The sequence below is a fragment of the Panthera pardus genome, unplaced genomic scaffold (assembly GCF_024362965.1).
Source record: "Panthera pardus isolate Hobbes unplaced genomic scaffold, ASM2436296v1 HiC_scaffold_230, whole genome shotgun sequence".
In the NCBI taxonomy this organism is placed as follows: domain Eukaryota; kingdom Metazoa; phylum Chordata; class Mammalia; order Carnivora; family Felidae; genus Panthera; species Panthera pardus.
This window is the reverse complement of record NW_026526800.1, coordinates 1-24,634: the sequence shown is the minus strand read 5'-3', so window position 1 is coordinate 24,634 and position 24,634 is coordinate 1. Positions and strand designations below refer to the sequence as shown.

Sequence of the window (24,634 nt, the reverse complement as noted above, 5' to 3'; positions counted from 1 at the left end):
TGGATTGGAAACAAGTGCTGATGAGGTAGCATGATGTGGAGACAAAAAAGGAACCTTGGTCCCAGGGTACATGGTTGAGTCAATGATTTGGCTCAACTCTGGTTGAGTCCAGAGATTTGAGGAGATATCCCGGTAGTGATGTGTCAAAATCATGTCATTCTGTCCACTGCTGTTGCTCCTTCGGGGGGCAGTAGAGAGTGCATTTCTGTCCTGGGGTCTCTGTCCCTGATGAAGGCTGGATCAGCAGGGAGAGGTGCGGAGATCTGTGAGCACAGGGCAGGGTCAACACTTCAGAGAGTGGGGCTAGGGTAGGATCCCTGCTGGAGCTCAGGAAGCATTCATCTGGGTGGTAAGTAAGAACAGGGAGGACTAGGGGCATTCAGTCTGTGGTGGCCACGATCTGACACCTTGATCCTTAAGTCGCCAACGAGGGCACACCTGCCTCACACTTCTTACTCCATTCCACACCCTGAGGAATTGGGTCTGTGATGGTTAAATTACATGTAGCTTGTGTAGGCCATGAGAGCCAGATGTTTGGTCTAACATGATTTTAGTAGTTTCTGCGAATATATATTTCACATGATATTGAGAAGTAAATGAGTAGGGGCACCTGGGTGGCTCAGTCAGTTAAGCAACTGACTCTTGATTTCAGATCAGGTCATGATCTCACGGTTCATAAGATTGAACTCTGCATTGGGGTCTGAGCTGAAAGCATGAAGCCTGATTGGGATTCTCTCTTCCCTTCTCTCACTGCCTCCCCCCACCCCACTGTGCTCTCTCTCTTCTCAAATAAAGGAATAAATTTTAAAAAAGGGAATTAAGTCAGTAGACTTTTATTAAAGCCAATTACCATCCATAATGTGAATGTGCCTCATCCAGTCAGTTGAAGGCCTTGATGTAGAAAAGACTGACCTTGCACAGAAAGAAGGGATTCTGGGAACACATTGCCCTCAGAACAAAACTACAACGTCTACACTTCCTCTCCTGGGTCTGTGGCCTTCCAGCCCACACTGTGGATTTTGGACTTGCCAACCACTACAACAATGGATAAGATTCCTTAAAATAAATACCTCAGATAGATTGATATGCACACATAGACATGCATATATACATACATTATATTACACATACATACACACATGCATCTTATTGGTTCTGTTTCTCAGGAGAACCCTAACTCATGTGCAGTCCTTTATCCAAATCTCAGTCTTATTCTTTGGTTTTTTCTAGCCCTTTGCATGGTTCAGTTCTACAGAGGGATCAAGACAGCTGATCAGGCAATGCTAAGTCTGTGCTCTAGGTCCTGCAAAGACCTTGAGAAATCATGATCACAAAGTGATCACAGGTGTCAGGTGGTGGGGAAGTGACCACCATTGAAGTTTCTTGCAACTCTTCACCTTCTTTCTACCTCTGGGAAGAGAAGGTCATCATGTGAGTAATATACTTTCTGTTTCTTTTTTTTTTTTAATTTTTTTAAATGTTTATTTATTATTGAGAGAGAGAGACACAGAGTGTGAGCAGGGGAGGGATAGAGAGAGGGGGAGACACAGAATCTGATGCAGGCTCCAGGCTCTGAGCTGTCAGCACAGAGCCTGACACGGTGCTTGAACTCACGATCTGTGAGATCATGACCTGAGCCGAAGTCAGTCGCCTAACCAACTGAGCCATCCAGGCCCCCCTATACTTTCTGCTTTCTAACTCTCATGTGAATGCCTACATTTCATATCAACACCTCGTGCCTGGGAGTGAGTGTGTGTTGGTCTGGAATTGATCAGGTGCATGGACATCAGAATGGTCATGGGATTGAGCTATGATTTTATGAGATGGAAACAACCTGGCCCATGTCCCCTGCCCAGATGCCAGAGTCCATAGTCCATGTCCCAACTTGAATAACAAAGAGGGTAGAGGGAAGAAGAGGTGGCAGGCACGGCCATATTTGGTGAAACTTATCATTTTCTTCTCCTATTTGAACCCCAAATCCCCAGCCATGTGATTAGTCAGTGACTAAGCCCAGTTCCAACCAGATAGCCACTGTATACCCAAGCCACTCGGACAATCCCCTCCCTGGTCACCATGATGATTTCAGGGGAGATGGTGGAGTGATCTGGTCCAGGCAACTTGAAAACCGAAGTTTCTGGTCAATGGGTCATGGAGGGCAAATCTCTCGTCCAGAGGGTGTGTTGTATGGACCTCATTCTGGGACTGCAGGGACATTTGTCCCAATCTGGGAAGTCAGCCTGAGACACAGTATGTTTTACTTCTGTTTCTTCTCTCTACTTCCAGACACTGTCAGTTCCCTGAGCAGGTGTACCCTCCATGTGTTTCCTTTGCTGTGTCATGACCCCTTAGACCCAAGTCTGCCATGTAGCAAGGGTTCAGTAAAGGGTGTGAATGCATACCATTGGAAGAGTGGACTATCCTAAGCCAGACACAGCTGGACTCTGAGTCCTGGTTCTGTCCTGACCCCTTGATAAGGACTGAACTGTGTGCCCTCAAAACCCTATGTGGAAATCCTAACCCACATTGTGATGTTTGCAGATAAGGCATTGAAGCATGTAATTATGGATTAACGAGGTCATATGGGTGGTGTCCTAAAACATAGGGATGATGTCTTTATAAGAAGAGGTAGAGACACCAGAGGAGAAAACACAAACAAGGCCATGTGAGCACCAGGAAGAACGCCACCATCTGCAAGCCAAAGAGAGAGACCTCAGGAGAAATCAAAGCTGGCAACACCTTGAACTTGGACATTCAGCATCCAGAACTGTGAGAAAATCAATATCTTTTGGATGAGCCACACAGTCTACGGTTATGTTATGGTAGCCCTAGCAGACAGGCACAAGCCTCAGGGACTCTGTCCCCAGGGCAATATCCCAGCGTACAGGAATTTCTGCTCAGTTTGCATGAAACAGAAAATGTGTACCTGCAAGACAGGCTGCAGAGACACAATTGAGAGGACAAGGACACGTATCCTAGAGAAAGTTCCCTGAGTTGGGTTTCAGACCTCAGATTTAGGTCAAACAAAAGGGGAACCGGCTATCTTGGCAGAAGATGGGGGCTGCAAAAGAAATCCCATCACTGCAGGGACAGCATGTTTTAGTCTCACTTCCCCACGGGCCTGGAGCTCTGTGTGAGCTCTCAGACTATCATCCCATGCTGAGCAGTAATATCAGCCTCGTCCTCAGCCTGCAGCCCAGTGATGGTCAGCGTGCCTGAACTGCCAGACTTTGAGCCAGAGAATCTATCTGGGACCCCCGAGGGTTTGCTGTTATCCCAATAGATGACAGTTTTGGGGCCCATTCCTGGGACTTGTTGGTACCAGCTCACAGCATTACCACCCCCGATGTTGGAGCTGCTTCCGGTGCAGGAGATGGTGATCCTCTGGCCTAGGGTCTCAGACACTGATGGTGGCTGAGTCAGCACAGACTGGGCCCAGGACCCTGCAAATGAGAGACACAGAGACCGTGATGCCGGGGTCTAGAGACAAGAGGAAAAAGCAGGACCCACATGTCCTCCAAGGGCCCCTTCCCTTGGCCTCACATCCAGTTACCTGTACAGTGAGCAAGTAGGGTGAGGAGAAGAGGGGTCCAGGCATGGTGGAAGTCATCACTGTTCCTACCTTCTGTAACCCACGGTGTGCAGACCTCCCCTAATAGGTCTCTTCCCCCTTTTCATTCTCTAAGAGGGGGAGGATCTGTCCATGCAAATGAGATTCATAGCTGTCTAACACTTCACTGGCCCTGGGTCAGGCCTCTCTGTTGAGGAGGTAAGGGGATGGGTATGGGAGGGGCTGTGTGGGGCCAGGGGGTGTGGATGTCACCGCTGTGAGCCCTGAACATAGGGCACAGGCAGTTCCAGGTGGCAGGTCCCAGCTCTGATCACCTTTTAACCCTTGAAATGGGCCATATGTGTCCCTTGGTGGTCCAGGCCCAGACACAGCATTGTGTGACATGTGACTGGAGCCAGTCAGACACACCTCCTGACATCCTACTGCTTTGTCCCCTACCCCCTGCTTTAGGGCCAGGTATCCCCTTATGTTGCCTCCCATTACCTCAAGGAAAGCTGTATACTCTACCCAGACTCTTCAAGGTCTGGCCATGGCTACCTTGGCTGTTCATGGGTCAGGGTCGAGGTGGCGTCTCGGCTCAGATTCCTTTTCAGTCAGGATCAAATCCAGAGCACTGTGCTACCCCCATGAAGACGTGTCTCTTTCTATGCAGGACACATGTTTTTTCCTCTTATGTGATTCCTTGCTTGTTACAAATTTAGCAGTGTATCTCCAACACACAAAAAAATATTTTTTCAAAGTCCATTTTCCTGGTGAACTGTAAGTATTTTTGTTTTTTATCTGATCTTTATTCAAGATTCACCATTTTATTGGTCTTCTCACTAATAGATGAGTTGAGTAACATATTTTACACTTGTTCATTTTGTATTTGTATGAGAATCAGATATTTGGCTTTTTGAGTCTGGCTAATTCTGATCCCACTCCCAGGACACAGAAAAGGTTAAATGTGTCAGTGCCTTCTGTGACCTCCCTGTGAGGTGGAGTCTCTCAGCAATGATCCTGAGGTGGCCTGGGGTGGCACTTACTGGGGACTGGAGCAGATGAGGAACCATCATGGGATGTGTACAGAGCATCTTGTGCTGGGCCTCTGGGACTGATCCTCTCCTGAGGAAGGGACAGATGGAGGAGAAAACCACAGGTGGTCATGGGATGTCTTATGTTTTATAAGACATTAGAAAACTCTGGGAGTCAGAATTACAACCGTATGAGACAGAAACCCCATGGTCTGTGTCTCCTGCTCAGCTCTTAACGTACACAACACAAGACTCAAACATGAACCAGCTATGAGGGTGGAGGGCAGAGCTGGTAATAAAGAGCTGAGTGATATACAAGGTGGGGATGCTTGCACAAACCGTCTGACCTTTTCCTCTCCTATCCAGACCCACATCTTCCAGTCATGCTGTCAGAACGTGATTGATCCAGCTCCAAATGCTGGGATGAACCTCATTTTTCTGGGAGAAATCAGATGAATTTCTTTCTGGTACCATGTTGATGGCAGGGAAGATGGTGTAAGAGATCTGGTCCAGTCCTGAAGCCTGGGATTCCTGATCAATGGGTCCAGGATGACGAGAATCTCTTATTCTGGATGGCTTGTTGTGTGGATGCAATACATGGGAATGCAGAGGCATTTTGTTCCTATGTGGGAAATCAGCTTGGGGACATGGGGGTCATGGAGAAGGGTCGTCTCAGATAACTATCAGAGAAAGAAGAGTGAGTCCTGAAGGATTTCCCACTTGTTATCTGGAGAGGAAATATGCCTGTGTTTTATTTTCTTAAGTTTTATTTATTTATTTATTTTGAGAGAGAGAGAGAGAGAAAGAGAAAATGAGTAGGGGAGGGGCAGAGAGAGAGCGAAAGAGAATCCCAAGCAGGCTCCACACTGCCAATGCAAAGTTGCCTGACGTGGGGCTTGAACTCACAAACCGTGAGATCATGGCCTGAGCTGAAATCAAGAGTCAGATGCTTAAGCGACCCAACCACCCAGACACCCCGAAATATCCCCATGTTACCACTGAACAAGACAGGGAGGTTGTTGACGCTTCCATCATGGGGGTGAACTTGGGGCCTCATCTCCATACCTCTGATCAAGAATGTTCTCCCTAGGAGCTCACTCACATGCCATCCAGCTCCTAAGGGTTAGCTCGAAGCCACACCCCCTTCTTCGGTGCCTCCTTCCTCCCCAAACTTGCTGAATCTGCCCATTATCCTCTAACAGCTACCGGTGTTCCCACTGGCTTGCTTCCTCCCTCCTCCTCATTCATGTTCACTGAAACATCTGGACTTTTCTTCATAAGCTTGAATTAGATCCTGTGTCTTTTTGTCAAATGCTCCAGTGGCTCCTGTATCCACCTACAATACTCAACTCCCCTCACTCCATGGTAACATTTTACATGTGTTTATGCTTTTCCTGGTTTGTTTTCCCTGTCCCAGATAGCGTCAGCTCCCTGAGGACAGGGGCAATCCCTGTCTTGCCTACACTGTATCCTGAGCCTCTAGACCAAGTGTGGTACCAAGTATGTTTTAGTAAATAGTGTGGGACGAAGGAACTCTTGGTGAGTCAACTGTCCTAAGTCAAATGCAGTTGGACTCCTGTGTCTCTGGTTCAAACCTGACACTTCATGGACCTGGCCCCCAGGGAAGGCTGACCATTGCATCAAGGGATTTCTGCTCAATGTGAGACGGTATCACAATATGTGTTGCCAAGGACTGGATTTGGGGACATAGTTTGAGAGGATGAGGACAGATTGTAAATTATGTACAGTTAGATGCAATAAGTGTCCAGAGAGTGAAGGGCCCACAAGAGGAGGAGGGAGGCTGCATCTTGATTCTTCACTGATCTGGAACAGTGTTTGTCCAGATGGCCCCATGTCTGGACCCAGTGGTCAGACTTGTCTTAGGACAGGACCTAAGAAATCATGCCTTGGCAGACCTGAAGCCAGAGGTTTCATCTCAGATAACAATGAGACAAGATCTCCTCAGTCCCTATTTCTATGGCTTCCACATATGTGTTTTGTGCCAGGCCACAATTTCATCTCATGTTGCTGCTTTTTCTGCTACAGATGATTTTGTCCTTGAGATATGACCCCAACCTCATGGATGGATGAGTCTGTAGATCCTGGAAACAAAACCTAAATTACAGAAAATATAGGGGGCAGGGATATTTGGAGTTCCTTATTACTTGGTCCAAAGCCTAACTCACTTTGGGGATTCAGAGCACAAAGCTCGGGATGCCAGCAAGGTTAGCGAATGGGGAGGGAATGGCAGAAAAGAGAAAATAAATCTGAATACAAATTGAGAACGAAACCCTGGGCGTTCCTCTGCTACATCGGTGCAGGAGACTTGATACACATTTGCTAAGATACACACTCATTTTAAATTTCCTCACAGATCAGATCATTCCTTACAAGATCATGCAGATCTTGCCTTACATTGACAAGTTAGTAGAAAGAATCCATGAAAACTGTCATTGTAGACAGATGAAATTGGGAGTGGGTGCTCAAGGAGCTAGAATCTCATTTCCTCCTAGGCCTGGGACATGGGGCCTTTCATTGTGCTGGTCAGTGGGGTTCAAATTCATCCTTAAGTTGCAGTCAAGAACTTCAGCACACAAGACTTCTCCAGTAGGCATGACTTCCCACTACATATGCCTCCACAAGACCAGGCAAACAACATCCCATGTGGGGTAGGGATACACCCACATGCCTTCCAAGAGAGGCCAAGGCAGCCATTGGAGGTGACCTCTTTTTGATCAGTTTCCTCAGACTGTCTTCCCGGGAATTATGGATGCAAGTTCCACTTGTAACCCTTGAAAATACAGAGTTTCTGAGATCACATGCTGCCCTCTTCATGTGCCTGTCTTCTGGCCCCAATTCTCCAACAAGTTACAAGTCACAGAGTCCTTCGCCAGGTTGAAGTGATGAACAGAAACCATCGCCCCAGATGCACACTGTGGGGGGCACTATATAGACTCATCGCCAGGGGTCCCCAGCAACAGGCCTGTTGCACTCACACTCTGTGCTTCGGCCTTTGGACAGAGGGTCCTCTACCCGGTCCGTGTCCTTGGTTGACACTGCATGTCTGTGCTCTCACCCTGACTTGTTTCTTCTGACTTCAGACCAACTTCCTGGGCCATATCCTCCTCAGAGACAAGCTGGCCTGAGGACACAGGGCAGGATTCTCCCAGGGCTATATTCCAGTCACATGTTTTCTTAGTGTTTCTACTTTCTTTTCTTTTTTCTTTTCTAAAATTCCCCACCATTTCAAGGACATTTTACCAAAGCTATTACAATGATTGTATTGGTCAATTCTGGGAGGATTGACATCTTTACCAAGTTGAGTATTTAAGATTAAATTTTTTTAAGTTTATTTTTATTTTATTTTTGAGACAGAGAGAGACAGAGCATGAACGGGGGAGGGTCAGAGAGAGAGGGAGACACAGAATCGGAAGCAGGCTCCAGGCTCTGAGCCGTCAGCCCAGAGCCCGACGTGGGGCTCGATCTCACGGACCGCGAGATCATGACCTGAGCTGAAGTCAGACGCTTAACTGACTGAGCCACCCAGGCGCCCCCAAGTTGAATATTTAGACCCATAAGCCAGATAGATCTGTACATGTATTTAAACCTTTAATCTCCCTTTGAATGGCTTATAATTTTTAGTGCATAAAATTCTCAAATTCTTTCAGATCTTTCCTTATATGTTTCATATTTTTGATGCTATTGTAGATGATATTATTTCTAATTTTCATCTTTGGAGGTTGATGCTAGAATAGATAATACAATTCCCACGTGTGTGTGGGGATTGCATCCCCACCCCAAATGGAAACACTTGGACCAGAAGCATATCTGAGTCACTCTACACTCTCCAGAGAGCATGGCCGGAATCAGCCTTTTCATTCTTATCCAATTTCTTCATTAAGAGCTATTAATCTCTGAGCATGGGATTATTTCCAGTGCAACATTAACAGGGTGAGACTATATTATCAATGGATTAATCCAAATTTTGATCTGAAGAAAAGTATGTGATATTATCAGATCAAGTGGACTGAGGAAACTTAGGTGCTGACAGAAGAAATGACAATGCCATTGACCCCTTAATCCAGGCAGGGTAGAGCCCCTGTTGTGAAGGGCACACCAGGTCAGGAGGGTGCAGGCCAGGTTTTTGTTTCACTTCCCCATAGATCTGGAGCACAGTGGAAGTCTTTAGAAGGAGGGTAGCTGGGTCATCCCCTGCTGGCACAGGGAACCTGTAAACACAGACCCTCATGGGAAACGGGGCAGCGGAAAAGGTGAAGCTGCTTGGTGGTCTGTGACAGTGAGGGTGACACCCACTCAAGAGCTGCCATGGATCTGGAGATGTCCCTACCTGTGCAGTGAGCCAGGAGCACCAGGAGCACAAGGAGAAGGGTCCAGGCCATGATGGATGCTCAACCTGCAGCCCCAGATCAGGGCGGGCATGTAGCGGTTTCTTTTGTCTTCTCCCTGGACTCATGGGGACCGGCTGTTCACACAGATTTCCATCCTGCCTACTAGCTGAAGTGTCAGCTTAGTCCCTTAGAAAGAGGGGGCTGATTTCCACAGAGACTCAGAGTTTGTCTCCTGGGAGGGACCAGGGAAGAAGCAGCTGCCGGAAATTTCCACAGACCTGTGAGCAGGAGACCCCTCCCAGCCAGAGGGGACACAGCTGCTGAGTCCTCACTAGCACACATAGGCAAAAGTGTGGGCGCCCTAAGGGGGTTGTAGGGTACACAGCAGGGGGCCCCCAGTGTGCTCTTCCTGGGGAGGCCGACAGTGCCCCCTGCTGCCCACAGGTCAAGCTTCAGTCTGTCCCTGGAAAGGATGTCAGGGACACTGACCTGACAGCCTGGCCACTGTCAGACCACAAGCATCCACGTGCCATATGCCCTAGTGCCCAAGGTAACTCATATGAACAAACAGCCTTCCCACCAAGAATTTCTGTGTTTGTCAGAGAAAGAATTGTGGTGAATCACCACCAAGCACCGTGAATGGGGCCGCAGTGGGATGAGAATGCAGCGGTTTCTGGAAGAACACACCTGAGCTGCTGTCTCAGGTGGGCCACGTGAGGGAGGAGACTGGTTCTCTGGGTGGAGAGTTGGGACCAGGGTTCCTACAGCAGGACAAATAAAACACACTACCTTCCCAGAAGAAAGATGGAATTGGAGGTGGGTGGGGCATCAGATATGATGTGTTGAGGGGACGGAAACTACGTCATTTGACAGCAGCTTTGAGCAAATGGAATGTAAGTGCGAAAGGGGTGAGGACGTTTGACGCCTAAGTGTAAAAGTACTTCTATGTCAGAGTGAGGTGCTTGGCTTTTATTTTATTTGTATTTCTTAGAGATTGAAAACGGGAGAAATTTTGTTGAAATGCAACATATTGTTTTTATTATTAATTCTGTTTAACTTTTCAGCTTTTCCAAGTATAATAAAAAATCAAACATTGTATGCACTTAAGGCACAGAATGGAGATTGGATATCCATTAAAATTGTGAGGTGAAACAACCAAGCTAATCAATACATTTATCACTTCGTATACATGCCAGTTTTCTATTTTTATTCCTCCCTCCCTCCCTCCCTCCTTCCTTCATTCCTTTCTTCGCTCTCTCTTTTCTTCTTTCTTTCTTTCTTTCTTTCTTTCTTTCTTTCTTTCTCCTCTCTCTTTTCTTTTCTTTTCTTTCTTTCTTTCTTTCTTTCTTTCTTTCTTTCTTTCTTTCTTTCTTTTATGAGAACCCTTAAGATCTATCCTGTCTGCAAATTTCAAATCTACAGTACAGTATTATTAACTAAGAAACATACTTTAGACAGACTTTGTGGTGTCAGTTTCAACAATATGCCTGACGACAACAGAGCAGGCAAGGCCGTGTCCGGAGGGCCTGAGGGCTGAGTATACAGGGAATCTGGAGGAGGAAGATGAGCAAGTAGGGCCCACAAGGAAGAGCATGGAGAGGTGACCGTGGCCCTGGACTGAGGGTGAGGGAAAGGATGAGCTGAGGGCTCCAGCTGTGTGCACTGTCGGGAAGGACATGAGAGGGAAAAATAAGGTTGAGGACAGTTAAAGGGGTTTGTGTCACATGTGTAAAGGTGGGCATGTGGGAACTACGTGGGAACAAGAACGTGAGATATGCAAAGTCCGTCCTCCCCGTGCAGTGGCCGGAGCATCGCTTCCTGCTGTGCACTAGCTCCGGGTCAGTGGTAAGGAAAGGAGAAGATAACAGAGGGGGGAAGAAGAAAAAAAGGAATAAGAAGGAAACGCAGGGAGCACCCCTGCTCACAGAACCAAGATAAAGCGTACAAATCCATTAGAAGTAAATCAGGAAATCCCTCAGTTTTTTTTTTTTTACTCCTGTCTTTATGTAATTACTTAAGCAAATACCATTCAGATTTGTACTCCTTTTAATTCTTCTGTTCTCTTTTTAATGTGTACTATTTTTTTTCTGTATTCATTCAGTTACTAAGACCGTTGTGTGAATATCTGCAACTGTAATTGTGGACTAGTTATTCCTCTCTTTGCTTCTATAATTTATTCTTCAGATAGTTTTGCAAAGGTATGTTATTATATTTGAGCTTCTTTTTTTTCTTGAATAGATTATTTTATCACTATTAAATGTGTCACTGGTTTTCTAGAAAATTTCCTCCCTTAGTCTTTGGCGTGACACTTATATAACCACATCTTTTTGTACTTTCATGGTTACAGGGTATACTTTTTTTAAAATTTTAACCATCATGCTCTGTTAGGTCAATCCATGTCTGTAACTGGAACAATCTGTCCATTTAAATGCAATATAATTTAACATCATTATGTAGTATATTAAGTTTAATATCATTTTTGTTATTTTGTTCTCTTCTTAAATCTAAATTTAGATTTAAACAATTTAAGTTCCTTTATTATTCTTTTCTTAGAAGTCTCTGTTTGTCAAAAGACTACCTGCTCTCCGCAGAGAGGTATCCACTGTATTTACTTTCCAATCTGGGTTTTGACCGGGCCTTTGTACTCAGTCTGGAATTTAATTTTCTTTTCTGGTGTACTTATGACTCATTTTCCTCTCTATTAGTCCAGTTTTGTAAGTGTTCTCAGGATGAACATTGATATAAAACATTATACAGTAAAAGGGACCTCTGTCTTCTTAGAAATTCGTTCTCAGCTCATCCATTAAGGGGCATTCAGGGAAGGGAATCCCACTCACATTCATCCCTATTATATTTATTTGGTAATGTTCCATGGGTTAACAGTGAAAAGACAACAAAATGTCTGGATTTTTTCCGGTAATATCAGGGTTCTCTGGACAATGTAGGATGGGTTCATAGGCCTTTTTCTCTAAAATAGTGAGATTCCTTTCAGCATCATTCCAGACCGAGTCAGAGGAAAAACAGAGAAAGACTATGACACATGCTCTTACACTTTACTGGTCTCACCCTGGTAATTACATCTGCAACAGTCTCATTTCCAAAAAGGTCTCATCCTGAAATATGGGAGTTTTTAGAACTTTTAATCACATGAATTGTTGGAGACACATTTCAACACGTAACAATTAATATCCACAGTTTTTTCAGATTTTCTTAGTTTTTCCCTAATGTCCTTTTTCTGTAGTAAGATCCAGTTTAAGATTCCTTGCGACATGGAGTTGTGAATTGTCCTTAAGCTTCTCTTACTGTGACACTTCTTCAGACTGTCCCTCTTGTTGGTGCCTTTGTGCATACTTACTGAGTGGGGGTTATGCCTGACGTCATTCAAGCCAAGGGATTACACCTGTTCCATGAAATCTCTGGATGGGAATGTGTCTCATCTGATTCCATTTATTTATACCATCAGTTAACAATATGGACGGCAGATACATGTGTAGACACTGAGTTACAACCCAATCCTTTTATGTTCCTGTGGTTGAAATCTTTCTAGTTTTGCCTCAGGGGGGCCCTTTAGGTTGGCTTGAGAGCTCCTAGACAAACCCTGTCCTTGTGTGTGTGCTCACATGGGTATGTGTGGTGGTTGTGCGCTGATTTGCTTGCGTTTGTTTGGGAGACAATGCCAGACAATGACAGAGTGTCATTTAAGGGCCATTAGTATCATATAGAATAATTCTGTGGCTCAGAGTGTTTTCCTCTGTTCACATGATTAATTCTTTTTCGGTGTTTAGCACCCCGACGTCCTACAGATGTTTGCAGAGTTTTGCTTCTTCCAATGTTGGATATAATTATCAAATTATTTATAAAAGTGGCACCTCCTGGGTGACCTCGTAGTTGGTTCCTGGTTAGGGTATTTACATTTAAACCTAGAATAAGTATCCATGTGCCAAGTTTAAGTTGCTTCCAGGCCTTAGTGATTAGGAATAAGTTGTTATAAGCATTGAAGTGCAGGGTTTTTCCTATGGACAAAAGTTTTGAAACTTATCTTCATAATTTTATAATTTTAAATTGGCATTTTTTCACAAATAAGAGATAACATGACAACACTAGACACCACCAATGAGATAATAGTACCAGATGCAAATAAGGCTGACTTATTTTTCAGGCACCACATGGGTAGAGTTCAGAGGAAAAATGAAAATGCTTCATTTCTTTTTATATCAGAAGGAAAAATTGATATGATCTGGCCTAGAATAAAATACCTCAGCTGATAAAACAAGAGATTTCACTTTCATCAAGACTCTGTGTCAGAAGGGTTTTGTGAGAGTGACTTTGAGGACAGAAAGGACAGGAGGAACCTCACTCATGGGAGGTGCCCTTGCATGGACCTGCACCCAAGTCATCAGCCACAGAATGAGCAGAATCACAGGCTAAGCTGAGGAGGCAACTGCTGATGTGTTTCCCTTCTTTACAGATGAGTAACTAGGTTTTTGTCTCACTTCCCCACAGGCCTGGACCACTGTGTAAGCACTGCCACTGCTGTCCCACGATGAGCAGTAATAATCAGCCTCGTCCTCGGCTTGGAGCCCATTGATGGTCAGCGTGCCTGTGCTGCCAGACTTGGAGCCGGAGAATCGATCAGGGACCCCTGAGGGTCGGTTGCTATTACGATAGATGATGGTTTTGGGGGCCATTCCTGGGATTTGTTGGTACCAGCCCACGTAACTACCAACTCCAGTGCAGGAGATAGTGACCCTCTGGCCCAGGGCCCCAGACACTGAGGATGGTTGATTCGGCCCCGACTGAGCCCAAATCCCTGGAAAGAGAAACAACAGAGAGGATATTCCTGGGGTCTAGAGACAAGAGGAGGAATCAGGCGCACACTTGTGCTTCCACAACCCTTTCCCGTGTCCCCACATCAAGTCACCTGTGCAGTGAGCGAGGAGGGTGAGGAGGAGAGTGGACCGGGCCATGGCAGAGGTCAGCACCGATCCTGCCTTCTGTTGCCTCACAGCTGAGCAGAGCCTCCCTTCACCTCTCCCTTCACCTCTTGATCTGTTGAGAGGGGGAGGGCCCAACTATGCAAATGCGACCCCCCTGTTTTCTGACTCCTCACTGACTTCTATAGGTGCCTCGGCCTAAGGAAGTCAGGGGGATGAGCAAGGGAGGGGCAACTTTAGGGCAGGGGGTGGGGATGTCACAGATGTGAGCCCTGAGCCGAGGGCACAGACAGTGGCAGGTGGCAGGACTCAGCTCTGGTCTACCATGACCCCTAAGAAACAGGCCTTGAGTGCCCCTTAGCGTCCAGACACAGGCATGCCATTGTATGACGTTAGCAGAGCCCATCAGAGACCACTTCTGCCTCCCCACTGCTTAGCCTCTGTCCTGCCTCAGGGCTAGGCCAGGTGTCCCCACATCTGGCCCCCATCACCTCAGGGCAGACTCTGTTCTACTCAAACTCTTGGGGGTGAGCCTGTCCATGCCTCCCTTGACTGTTCATGGGTCAGGCCAGAGGAGGTGTCTCTATACACATTCCTGTAACAGTAAAGGTGTACCAATAGGGGAAGGAGTTATCTGGATATGACAGCGGAGGCAGGGCTCCAGGCATGGGTGCCTGGAAGCAGCAGAGAGCAGAGGGCAGCTCCCATGGGGAAATTTGGCAGATGGACCTGACCCTGATGAGATCGTTCTTTACATGTGCTTCTTACTCCTATGGAGTGTGTTGATTCACACTCTATCTTGGGATCTATGTGAATGTGCTCATTGTCAGACGTCTGAGTCATTCCAGTTTTCTCTCCCAAAGTGCATCAGGAAATATCAGTGAGATCCTAAGGATCCCATCTGGGGAATCTGCTCTAGGATTCATGTATACTCTTTCTGAATTCCTTCCCAAATCATGGTAGCTCTGTTCCGGAGACGTTGCAAAGGACCGTTTTCAGCCTATGCGTTCCTTGGGTGTAAGAGGAACTTGAATGACTTTCTGGTCTTTTTATTCTATGGCATCAATCTATGTGTCTCTCGAGAACAATACCACGTTGGTTTTCATGACTACAGCTTTGTTAATATAATTTCAAATGGGAAGTATGGTGTCTCGAGGTTTGTTCCTTCTCAAGATTGTTTTGGCAATTTGGGGTCTTTTCTGGTTGTATACAAAATTCGGGTTTTTTTAGTTTCTGTGAAAAATGTCATTGGAATTTTTATGGGGATTGCATTGAATTTATAGAGTGCTTTGAGTAGTGTGGACATTTTAGCATTGTATTTATTGTGGAGATGCCTGGATTTAGGAACTACCTGAAGGTTGTGTCTGAGGTCTAAGTGTTTGTCTAAGATGACCTCCATCTCTGTGGTTAAAAATGTGGATGGATTATGATGATTCAAACGAAAGAAAAGATACTAGTTTTGGCAATAAGGTAAAGAATGTGGATATGTGCATTTTTTATTTTTATTTTTTTCACTGATGTACTCTTTTTAAATCAAAACCTTTCCTGGGCACCAGCTAAGTACCAGTAAGGTGCAGACACTTAGTGTGGGAGGACAAACAAAACTGTCAAGGTCGTGGAGCCTGTTGGGTTTTCATCTGATTCACTATGACAGACAAGGAGGAGATGTTTCTTGTGAGGTATTCAATGGGAAGCATTAAATATTTATAGGACTAGAACACACGGTTGTATGTTAACCGAGAGTTGATGACTAGAAGTGTGTGTGTGTATAACTGTATCTTATGTATTATCTTTATGAAGTTTGTGTTTTATATATATATATGTGTGTGTGTGTATATATATATATGTGTATATATATATGTATATATATATGTGTATATATATATGTATATATATATGTGTATATATATATACATATATATGTGTATATATATATATATATATATACACATACATATATATATGTGTGTGTGTATATATATATATATATATATATATGATATAAATCCCAGGAGATATATACTAGATGTATTGTCATGAACAGTATAGAGAGGGATTAAATAAACCACTGGGGAAAATAATTGTGTGAATATTTACAGGAGGAGTAGAACCTTGTGTGACACAGAGAAGGACTGGAGAGGGATCTGGTGTGAGTAATTATAATACATTGCACACTGAGAAAGGAGGGCTTAGAGCACCAGGAACTTCTGGGTCATGGGACTGAGCTCCGTTGGGTAGTAAGGTCTGTCTGGATAATACCTGTTCGGGTATTTTCCTGCTGGCCTGCCTCACAGCTCAGTTTCTCAGTGCCAGTGTGAACAGGCCACCGCTGACCCCGGTCCTGGTCACCCAGCTGCTCTGATAACACACAGCATCCCTAGAGGACACTCTGACCTTTGCAGACGGATATTTGAGCTTTCAGTGCCCAAGGAAAGAGCATGATTGCATCCTCTCTTGGGTGATTGGGATGGAGACATTAATTTTCTTCGGGGCACTAACAGCGTCCAGGCTGCTCACCATGGGGCTTAGTATACAGTGTTTATGTTCCTGGACATATTAGTGTTCCCTGACATTAGGTTTGCTTGCTGCAGGGCCCTGGTATCACTACCAGTCTCCAATCTAAATTTGTTTTAAAGTTTATTTTTTTTAAGACATAGAGAGACAGAAAGACAGACAGAGAGAGAGAGAGAGCAGGGAGTTACAGAGAGATAGCGGGAGACACAGAATCAAGAGCAAGCTCCAGGCTCTGATTCCGTGGCACAGAGCCCCAGGCAGGGCTTCGGCTCACGAACCACGAGATCATGCACTGAGCCAAAGTCCTAAACTTAGCCGACTGAGCTACTCAGGCACCCCTACCAGTCTCCAATCGAAACCAATTTCAAGGCCTCATATTTCCCAGGTTCACTCCTGGTTCATACGTGATAAAAAGTCCATGGGGGTTATCCTTGAACTTTGAATTCTTTTTGCTGTTGTTGCTGTATTATGAGAATCTCCTGTTATATCCTATCACTTCCATGGTACAGGCTCTGGGGCCTGTGAAGTCTCTGTTTGTCAAAAGACTACCGGCTCTCCGCAAACAAGTACCCCCTGCACTCTCTTCCCAATCTGGGTTTTGACCAGACCTTTATACTTAGTCTGGAATTTAATTTTCTTCTCTGGTATACTCATGACCCATTTGCCTCTCTATTAGTCCAGTTTTGTAAGTGTTCTCGAATGAACATTGATATAAACCATTATACAGTACAAGAAAATCTATCTTAGAAATTTGTTCTCTGCTCATCCACTAAGGGGCATTCAGGGAACGAATCCCACTCACATTCAACCCTATTATCTTTATTTGGTAAATGTTCCATGGGTTAACGGTGAAAAGACAACAAAATGTCTAGATTTTTCCGGTAATACCAGGCTTCTCTGGACAAGGTAGGATGGGTTCATAGGCTTTTTTCTCTAAAATAGTGAGATTCCTTTCAGCATCATTGCAGGCCGAGTCAGAGGGAAAACAAAGACAGAGAAAGCCTAGAACACATTGCAGTTACACTCTACTCGTCTCACCCTGGTAATTACATCTGCAACAGTCTCATTTCCAAAAAGGTCTCATCCTGAAATATGGGAGTTTTTAGAACTTTTAATCACATGAATTATTGGAGACACAGTTCAACGCGTAACAATTAATATCCACAGTTTATTCAGATTTTCTTAGTTTTTACCTAGTGTCCTTTTTCTGTTGTATGATCCAGTTTATGATTCTTTGTGACACTGAGTTGTGAATTGTCCTTAAGCTTCTCTTACTGTGACACTTCTTCAGACTGTCCCTCTTTTGGTGCTTTTGTGCATACTTACTGAGTGCGGGCTATGCCTGACGTCATTCAAGCCAAGGGTTTACACCTGTTCCATGAAATCTCTGCACGGAAATGTGTCTCATCTGATTCCATATATTTATATCATCAGTTAACAATATAGACGGCAGACATATGTGTAGACACTGAGTTACAACCCAATCCTTTTATGTTCCTGTGGTCAAAATCTTTCTAGTTTTGCCTCATGGGGGCCCTTTACATTGGCTCGTGAGCTCCTAGACAAACCCTGTCCTTGTGTGTGTGCGCACACGGGTATGTGTGTTGGTTGTGCACTGATTTGTTTGCGTTTGTTTGGGAGAAAATGCCAGACAATTACAGAGTGTCATTCAAGTGTCATTAGTATCATATAGAATAATTCTGTTGCTCAGAATGTTTTATTATGTTCACATGATTAATTGGTTTTCAGCGTTTAGCACCCCCGCGACCTACAGATGTTTCCAGAGTTTTGCTTCTTCCAATGTTGGATATAATTATCAAATTATTTATAAAAGTGGCACCTCCTTGGTGACCTCTTATTTGGTTCCTGGTTTGGGTGATTATTTTAAACCTAGAATAAATATCTATGTGCCAAGTTTAGGTTGCTTTCAGGCTTTAGTGATTAGGAATCAGTTGTTATAAACATTAAAGTGCAGGGTTTTTCCTATGGACAAAATTTATGAAACTTATCCTCATAATTTTATAATTTTAAATTGGCCTTTTTTCCACGAATCATAGATAAGAAGAAGAGACTAGCCACTGCCATGGAGATAATAGTACCAGATGCAAATAAGGTTGACTTATTCTCCAGGCACCACATGGGTAGAGTTCAGAGAAAAAATAAAAATGCTTCATTTATTTTAATATCAGTGGGAAAAATTGATATGATCTGGCCTAGAAGTAAAATACCTCAGCTGATAAAACAACAGATTTCACTTTCATGAAGACTCTTTGTGTCAGAAGGGGTTTCTGAGAGTGACTTTGAGGACAGAAAGGACAGGAGGAACCTCACTCACGGGAGGTGCCCTTGCATCGACCTGTGTCCAAGTCATCAGCCACAGAATGAGCAGAATCACAGGCTAAGCTGAGGAGGCTACTGCTGATGTGTTTCCCTCTTTACAGATGAGTAACTAGGTTTTTGTCTCACTTCCCCACAGGCCTGGACCACTGTGTGAACACTGCCACTGCTGTACCACGATAAGCAGTAATAATCAGCCTCGTCCTCGGCCTGGAGCCCAGTGATGGTCAGAGTGCCTGTGCTGCCAGACTTGGAGCCAGAGAATCGATCAGGGACCCCTGAGGGTCGGTTGCTATCTTACTAGATGATGGTTTTGGGAGCCATTCCTGGGATTTGTTGGTACCAGCCCACGTAACTACCAACTCCAGTGCAGGAGATAGTGACCCTCTGGCCCAGGGCCCCAGACACTGAGGATGGTTGATTCGGCCCCGACTGAGCCCAAATCCCTGGAAAGAGAAACAACAGAGAGGATATTCCTGGGGTCTAGAGACAAGAGGAGGAATCAGGCGCACACTTGTGCTTCCAGAACCCCTTCCCGTGTCCCCACATCAAGTCACCTGCGCAGTGAGAGAGGACGGTGAGGAGGAGAGGGAACCAGGCCATGGCAGAGGTCAGCACCGATCCTGCCTTCTGTTGCCTCACAGCTGAGCAGAGCCTCCCTTCACCTCTCCCTTCACCTCTTGATCTGTTGAGAGGGGGAGGGCCCAACCATGCAAATGCGACCCCCCTGTTTTTTGACTCCTCACTGACTTCTTTAGGTGCCTCTGCCTGAGGATGTCAGGGGGATGGGCAGGGTGGGGGCAATTTCAGGGCAGGGGTGGGGATGTCACAGATGTGAGCCCTGAGCCAAGGGCACAGACAGTTGCAGGTGGCACTTCTCAGCTCTGGTCTACTGTGACCCCTCAGAAACAGGCCTTGAGTGCCCCTTAGTGTCCAGACACAGACATGCCATTGTATGAGGTGAGCACAGCCCATCAGAGACCACTTCTGCCTCCAACTGCTCTAGCCACTCTCCCCTGCCTCAGGGTTAGACCAGGTGTCCCCACATGTGGCCCCCTATCACCTCAGGGCAGACTCCCTGTTCTACTCAAACTCCTGGGCGTGAGCCTGTCCATGGCTCCCTTGACTCTTAATGGGTCTGGCCTGAAAAGTTGTCTCTATACACATTCCTCTAACAGTAAAGGTGTATCAAAGGGGAAGGAGTTATTGGATATGACAGTGGAGGCAGGGCTCCAGGCGACCGTGCCAATGCAGGAAGCAGCAGAGAGCAGAGGGCAGCTCCCATGGGGGCCTTTGGCAGATGGGACCTGACCCTGGTGAGATTGTTCTTTACATGTGCATCCTACCCTGATAGTTGTCTTGATTCACACTCTATCCTGGCATCTATGTCAATGTGCTCATTGTCAGACGTCTGAGTGATTCCAGTTTTCTCTCCCAAAGTGCATTGGGAAGTATCAGTGAGATCCTAAGGATCCCATTTGGGGCATCTGCTCTAGGATTCATGTATATTCTTTCTGAATTCCTTCCCAAATCCATGGTAGCTCAGTTCTGGAGAGCTTCAAAGGACTGTTTTCAGCCTATGTCTTCCATGGTGGTCAAGAGGAACTTGAATGACTTTCTGGTCTTTTTATTCTTTGGCATCAATCTATGTGTCTCTTGAGACCAATACCATATTGGTTTTCATGACTACAGCTTTGTAATATAATTTCAATGTGTGAAGAATGGTGTCTCGAGGTTTGTTCCTTCTCAAGATTGCTTTGGCAATTTGGGGTCTTTTCTGGTTCTATACAAAATTCAGGGTTTTTTTTTTTTAATTTCTGTGCAAAACTTCATTGGAATTCTTATGAGGATTGCATTGAATTTATAGAGTGCTTTGAGTAGCGTGGACATTTTAGCACTTTATTTAATGTAGAGATCCCTGGATTTAGGAATTACCTGGAGGCTGTGTGTGAGGTGTAAGGGTTTGTCTAAGATGACCTCCATCTCTGTGCTTAAAAATGTGGATGGATTATGATGATTCCAACAAAAGAAGAGATACTAGTTTTGGCAATAAGGTAAAGAATGTGGATATGTGCATTTTTCCTTTTTTTTACTGATGTATTCTTTAAATATCAAAAACCTTTCCTGAGCACCAGCTAACCGGTAAGCTGCAGACACTCAGTGCTGCAAGGACAAACAAGACTGTCAAGGTCGTGGAGCATGTTGGGTTCATGTGACTCACTATGACAGACAAGGAGGAGATGTTTCATGGGAGGTATTCAATGGGAAGCATTGAATATTTATAGGACTGGAACACACGGTTCTATGTTAACCAAGAGTTGATGACTAGAGATGTGTGTGTGTGCATAACTATATCTTATATTTTATGTATACGTAGTTTGTGTTTCATATATATATATATATATATGTATATATATATATATATATATATATATATATATATGGTAAAAATCCCAGGAGATATATCCTAGATGTATTGTCATGAACAGTGCAGAGAGGGATTAGATAAACCACTGGGGAAAATAATTGTGTGAATATTTACAGGAGGAGTAGAACCTTGTGTGACACAGAGAAGGACTGGAGAGGGATCTGGTGTGAGTAATTATAATACATTGCACACTGAGAAAGGAGGGCTTAGAGCACCAGGAACTTCTGGGTCATGGGACTGAGCTCTGTCGGGTAGTAAGGTCTGTCTGGAAAATACCTGTTCGGGTATTTTCCTGCTGGCCTGCCTCACAGCCCGTCCTCTCAGTGCCAGTGTGAACAGGCTACCGCTGACCCCGGTCCTGGTCACCCAGCTGCTCTGACAACACACAGCATCCCTAGAGGACACTCTGACCTTTGCAGATGGATATTTGAGCTTTCAGTGCCCAAGGAAAGAGCATGATTGCATCCTCTCCTGGGTGCTTAGGATGGAGACATTAATTTTCTTCAGGTCCCTAACAGCGTCCAGGCTGCTCACCACAGGGCTTAATTTACAGTGTTTACGTTCCTGGACATATTAGTGTTCCCTGACATTGGGTTTGCTTGCTGCAGGGCCCTGGTATCACTACCAGTCTCCAATCTAAATTTGTTTTAATGTTTATTTTTTTTGAGACATAGAGAGACAGAAAGACAGAGAGAGAGAGAGAGAGCAGGGAGTTACAGTGAGAGAGTGGGAGACACAGAATCAGAAGCAGGCTCCAGGCTCTGATTCCGTGGCACAGAGCCCAAGGCAGAGCTCGGCTCATGAACCACGATATCATGACCTAAGCCAAATTCCTAAGCTTAACCGACTGAGCCACCCAGGCACCCCTACCAGTCTCTAATCGAAACCAATTTCAAGGCCTCATATTTCCCAGGTTCACTCCCGGTTCATATGTGATAAAAAGTCCATGGTGGTTATTCAAAGTCCTTGAACTTTGAATACTTTTTGCTGTTGTTGCTGTATTATGAGGATCTCCTGTTATATCCCATCACCTCCATGGTACAGGCTCTGGGGCCTTTGAAGTCTCTGTTTGTCAAAAGACTACCGGCTCTTCGCAAACAAGTACCCACTGTATTCACTCCCAATCTGGGTTTTGACCAGGCCTTTATACTTAGTCTGGAATTTAATTTTCTTCTCTGGTATACTCATGACCCACTTGCCTCTCTATTAGTTGAGTTTTGTAAGTGTTCTCGGATGAACATGATATAAAACCTTACACCATGCAAGAGACCTCTATTTTCTTAGAAATTCATTCTCTGCTCATCCATTAAGGGACATTCAGGGAAGGGAATCCCACTCACATTCAACCCTATTATCTTTATTTGGTAAATGTTCCATGGGTTAACAGTGAAAAGACAAAAAAATGTCTAGATTTTTCCGGTAATACCAGGGTTCGCTGGACAATGTAGGATGGGTTCATAGGCTTCGTTCTCTAAAATAGTGAGATTCTTTCAGCATCATTGAGACCAAGTCAGATGAAAAATAAAGACAGAGAAAGCCTAGAACACATGCAGTTACACTCTACTGGTCTCACCCTGGTAATTACATCTGCAACAGTCTCATTTCCAAAAAGGTCTCATCCAGAAATATGGGAGTATTTAGAACTCTTAATTACATGAATTGTTGGAGACACAGTTCAACTCATAATTAATATCCACAGTTTCTTCAGATTTTCTTAGTTTTTCCCTAATGTCCTTTTTCTGTTGTAAGAACCAGTTTAGGATTCTTTGCGACATTGAGTTGTGAATTGTCCTTAAGCTTCTCTTACTGTGACACTTCTTCAGACTGTCCCTCTTGTTGGTGCCTTTGTCCATACTCACTGAGTGGGGGTTATGCCTGATGTCATTCAAGCCAAGGGTTTACACCTGTTCCATGAAATCTCTGCACGGGAATGTGTCTCATGTGATTCCATATATTTATACCATCAGTTAACAATATGGACGACAGACATATGTGTAGACACTGAGTTACAACCCAATCCTTTTATGTTCCTGTGGTTGAAATCTTTCTAGTTTTGCCTCATGGGGGCCCTTTAAGTTGGCTCGTGAGCTCCTAGACAAACCCTGTCCTTGTGTGTGTGCGCACACGGGTATGTGTGGTGGTTGTGCGCTGATGTGCTTGCGTTTGTTTGGGAGACAATGCCAGACAATGACAGAGTGTCATTTAAGGGCCATTAGTATCATATAGAATAATTCTGTGGCTCAGAGTGTTTTCCTCTGTTCACATGATTAATTCTTTTTCAGTGTTTAGCACCCCCGCGACCTACAGATGTTTGCAGAGTTTTGCTTCTTCCAATGTTGGATATAATTATCAAATTATTTATAAAAGTGACACCTCCTTGGTGACCTCTTAGTTGGTTCCTGGTTTGGGTGATTATTTTAAACCTAGAATAAATATCCATGGGCCATGTTTAGGGTGCTTTCAGGCTTTAGTGATTAGGAATCAGTTGTTATGAACATTGAAGTGCAGAGTTTTTCCTATGGACAAAATTTATGAAACTTATCGTCATAATTTTATACTTTTAAATTGGCATTTTTTCACAAATAATAGATAAGAAGAAGAGACTAGCCACTGCCATGGAGATAATAGTACCAGATGCAAATAAGGCTGACTTATTCTTCAGGCACCACATGGGTAGAGTTCAGAGAAAAAATAAAAATGCTTTATTTATTTTTATATCAGAAGGAAAAATTGATATGATCTGGCCTAGAAGTAAAATACCTCAGCTGATAAAACAAGAGATTTGTCTTCCATCAAGACTCTGTGTCGGAAGGGTTTTCTGAGAGTGACTTTGAGGACAGAAAGGACAAGATGAACCTCACTCACGGAGGTGCCCTTGCATGGACCTACGTCCAAGTCATTAGCCACAGAATGAGCAGAATCACATGCTAAGCTGAGAAGGCAACTGCTGATGTGTTTCCCTCTTTACAGATGAGTAACTAGGTTTTTGTCTCACTTCCCCACAGGCCTGGACCACTGTGTAAGCACTGCCACTGCTGTACCATGATAAGCAGTAATAATCAGCCTCGTCCTCGGCCTGGAGATCAGTGATGGTCAGAGTGCCTGTGCTGCCAGACTTGGAGCCGGAGAATCGATCAGGGACCCCTGAGGGTCGGTTGCTATCATAATAGATGATGGTTTTGGGGGCCATTCCTGGGATTTGTTGGTACCAGCCCACGTAACTACCAACTCCAGTGCAGGAGATAGTGACCCTCTGGCCCAGGGCCCCAGACACTGAGGATGGTTGATTCGGCCCCGACTGAGCCCAAATCCCTGGAAAGAGAAACAACAGAGAGGATATTCCTGGGGTCTAGAGACAAGAGGAGGAATCAGGCGCACACTTGTGCTTCCAGGACCCCTTCCCGTGTCCCCACATCAAGTCACCTGTGCAGTGAGCGAGGAGGGTGAGGAGGAGAGGGGACCAGGCCATGGCGGAGGTCAGCACCGATCCT

The 24,634-nt window shown here is 44.9% G+C and overlaps 2 gene segments (V, D, J or C); both read right to left on the bottom strand.

Annotated features, from left to right (window-relative positions):
• Window positions 1-3,138: 3,138 nt before the first annotated feature.
• On the bottom strand, window positions 3,139-13,958 carry LOC109261609 (immunoglobulin lambda variable 1-40-like). The segment is given in 2 exon segments: window positions 3,139-3,440; window positions 13,852-13,958. Coding segments are annotated over 2 exon segments (348 nt in total).
• Window positions 13,959-14,427: 469 nt separating this feature from the next.
• LOC128772735 (immunoglobulin lambda variable 1-40-like) lies at window positions 14,428-24,628 on the bottom strand. The segment is given in 3 exon segments: window positions 14,428-14,538; window positions 24,139-24,455; window positions 24,567-24,628. Coding segments are annotated over 3 exon segments (474 nt in total).
• Window positions 24,629-24,634: the final 6 nt, after the last annotated feature.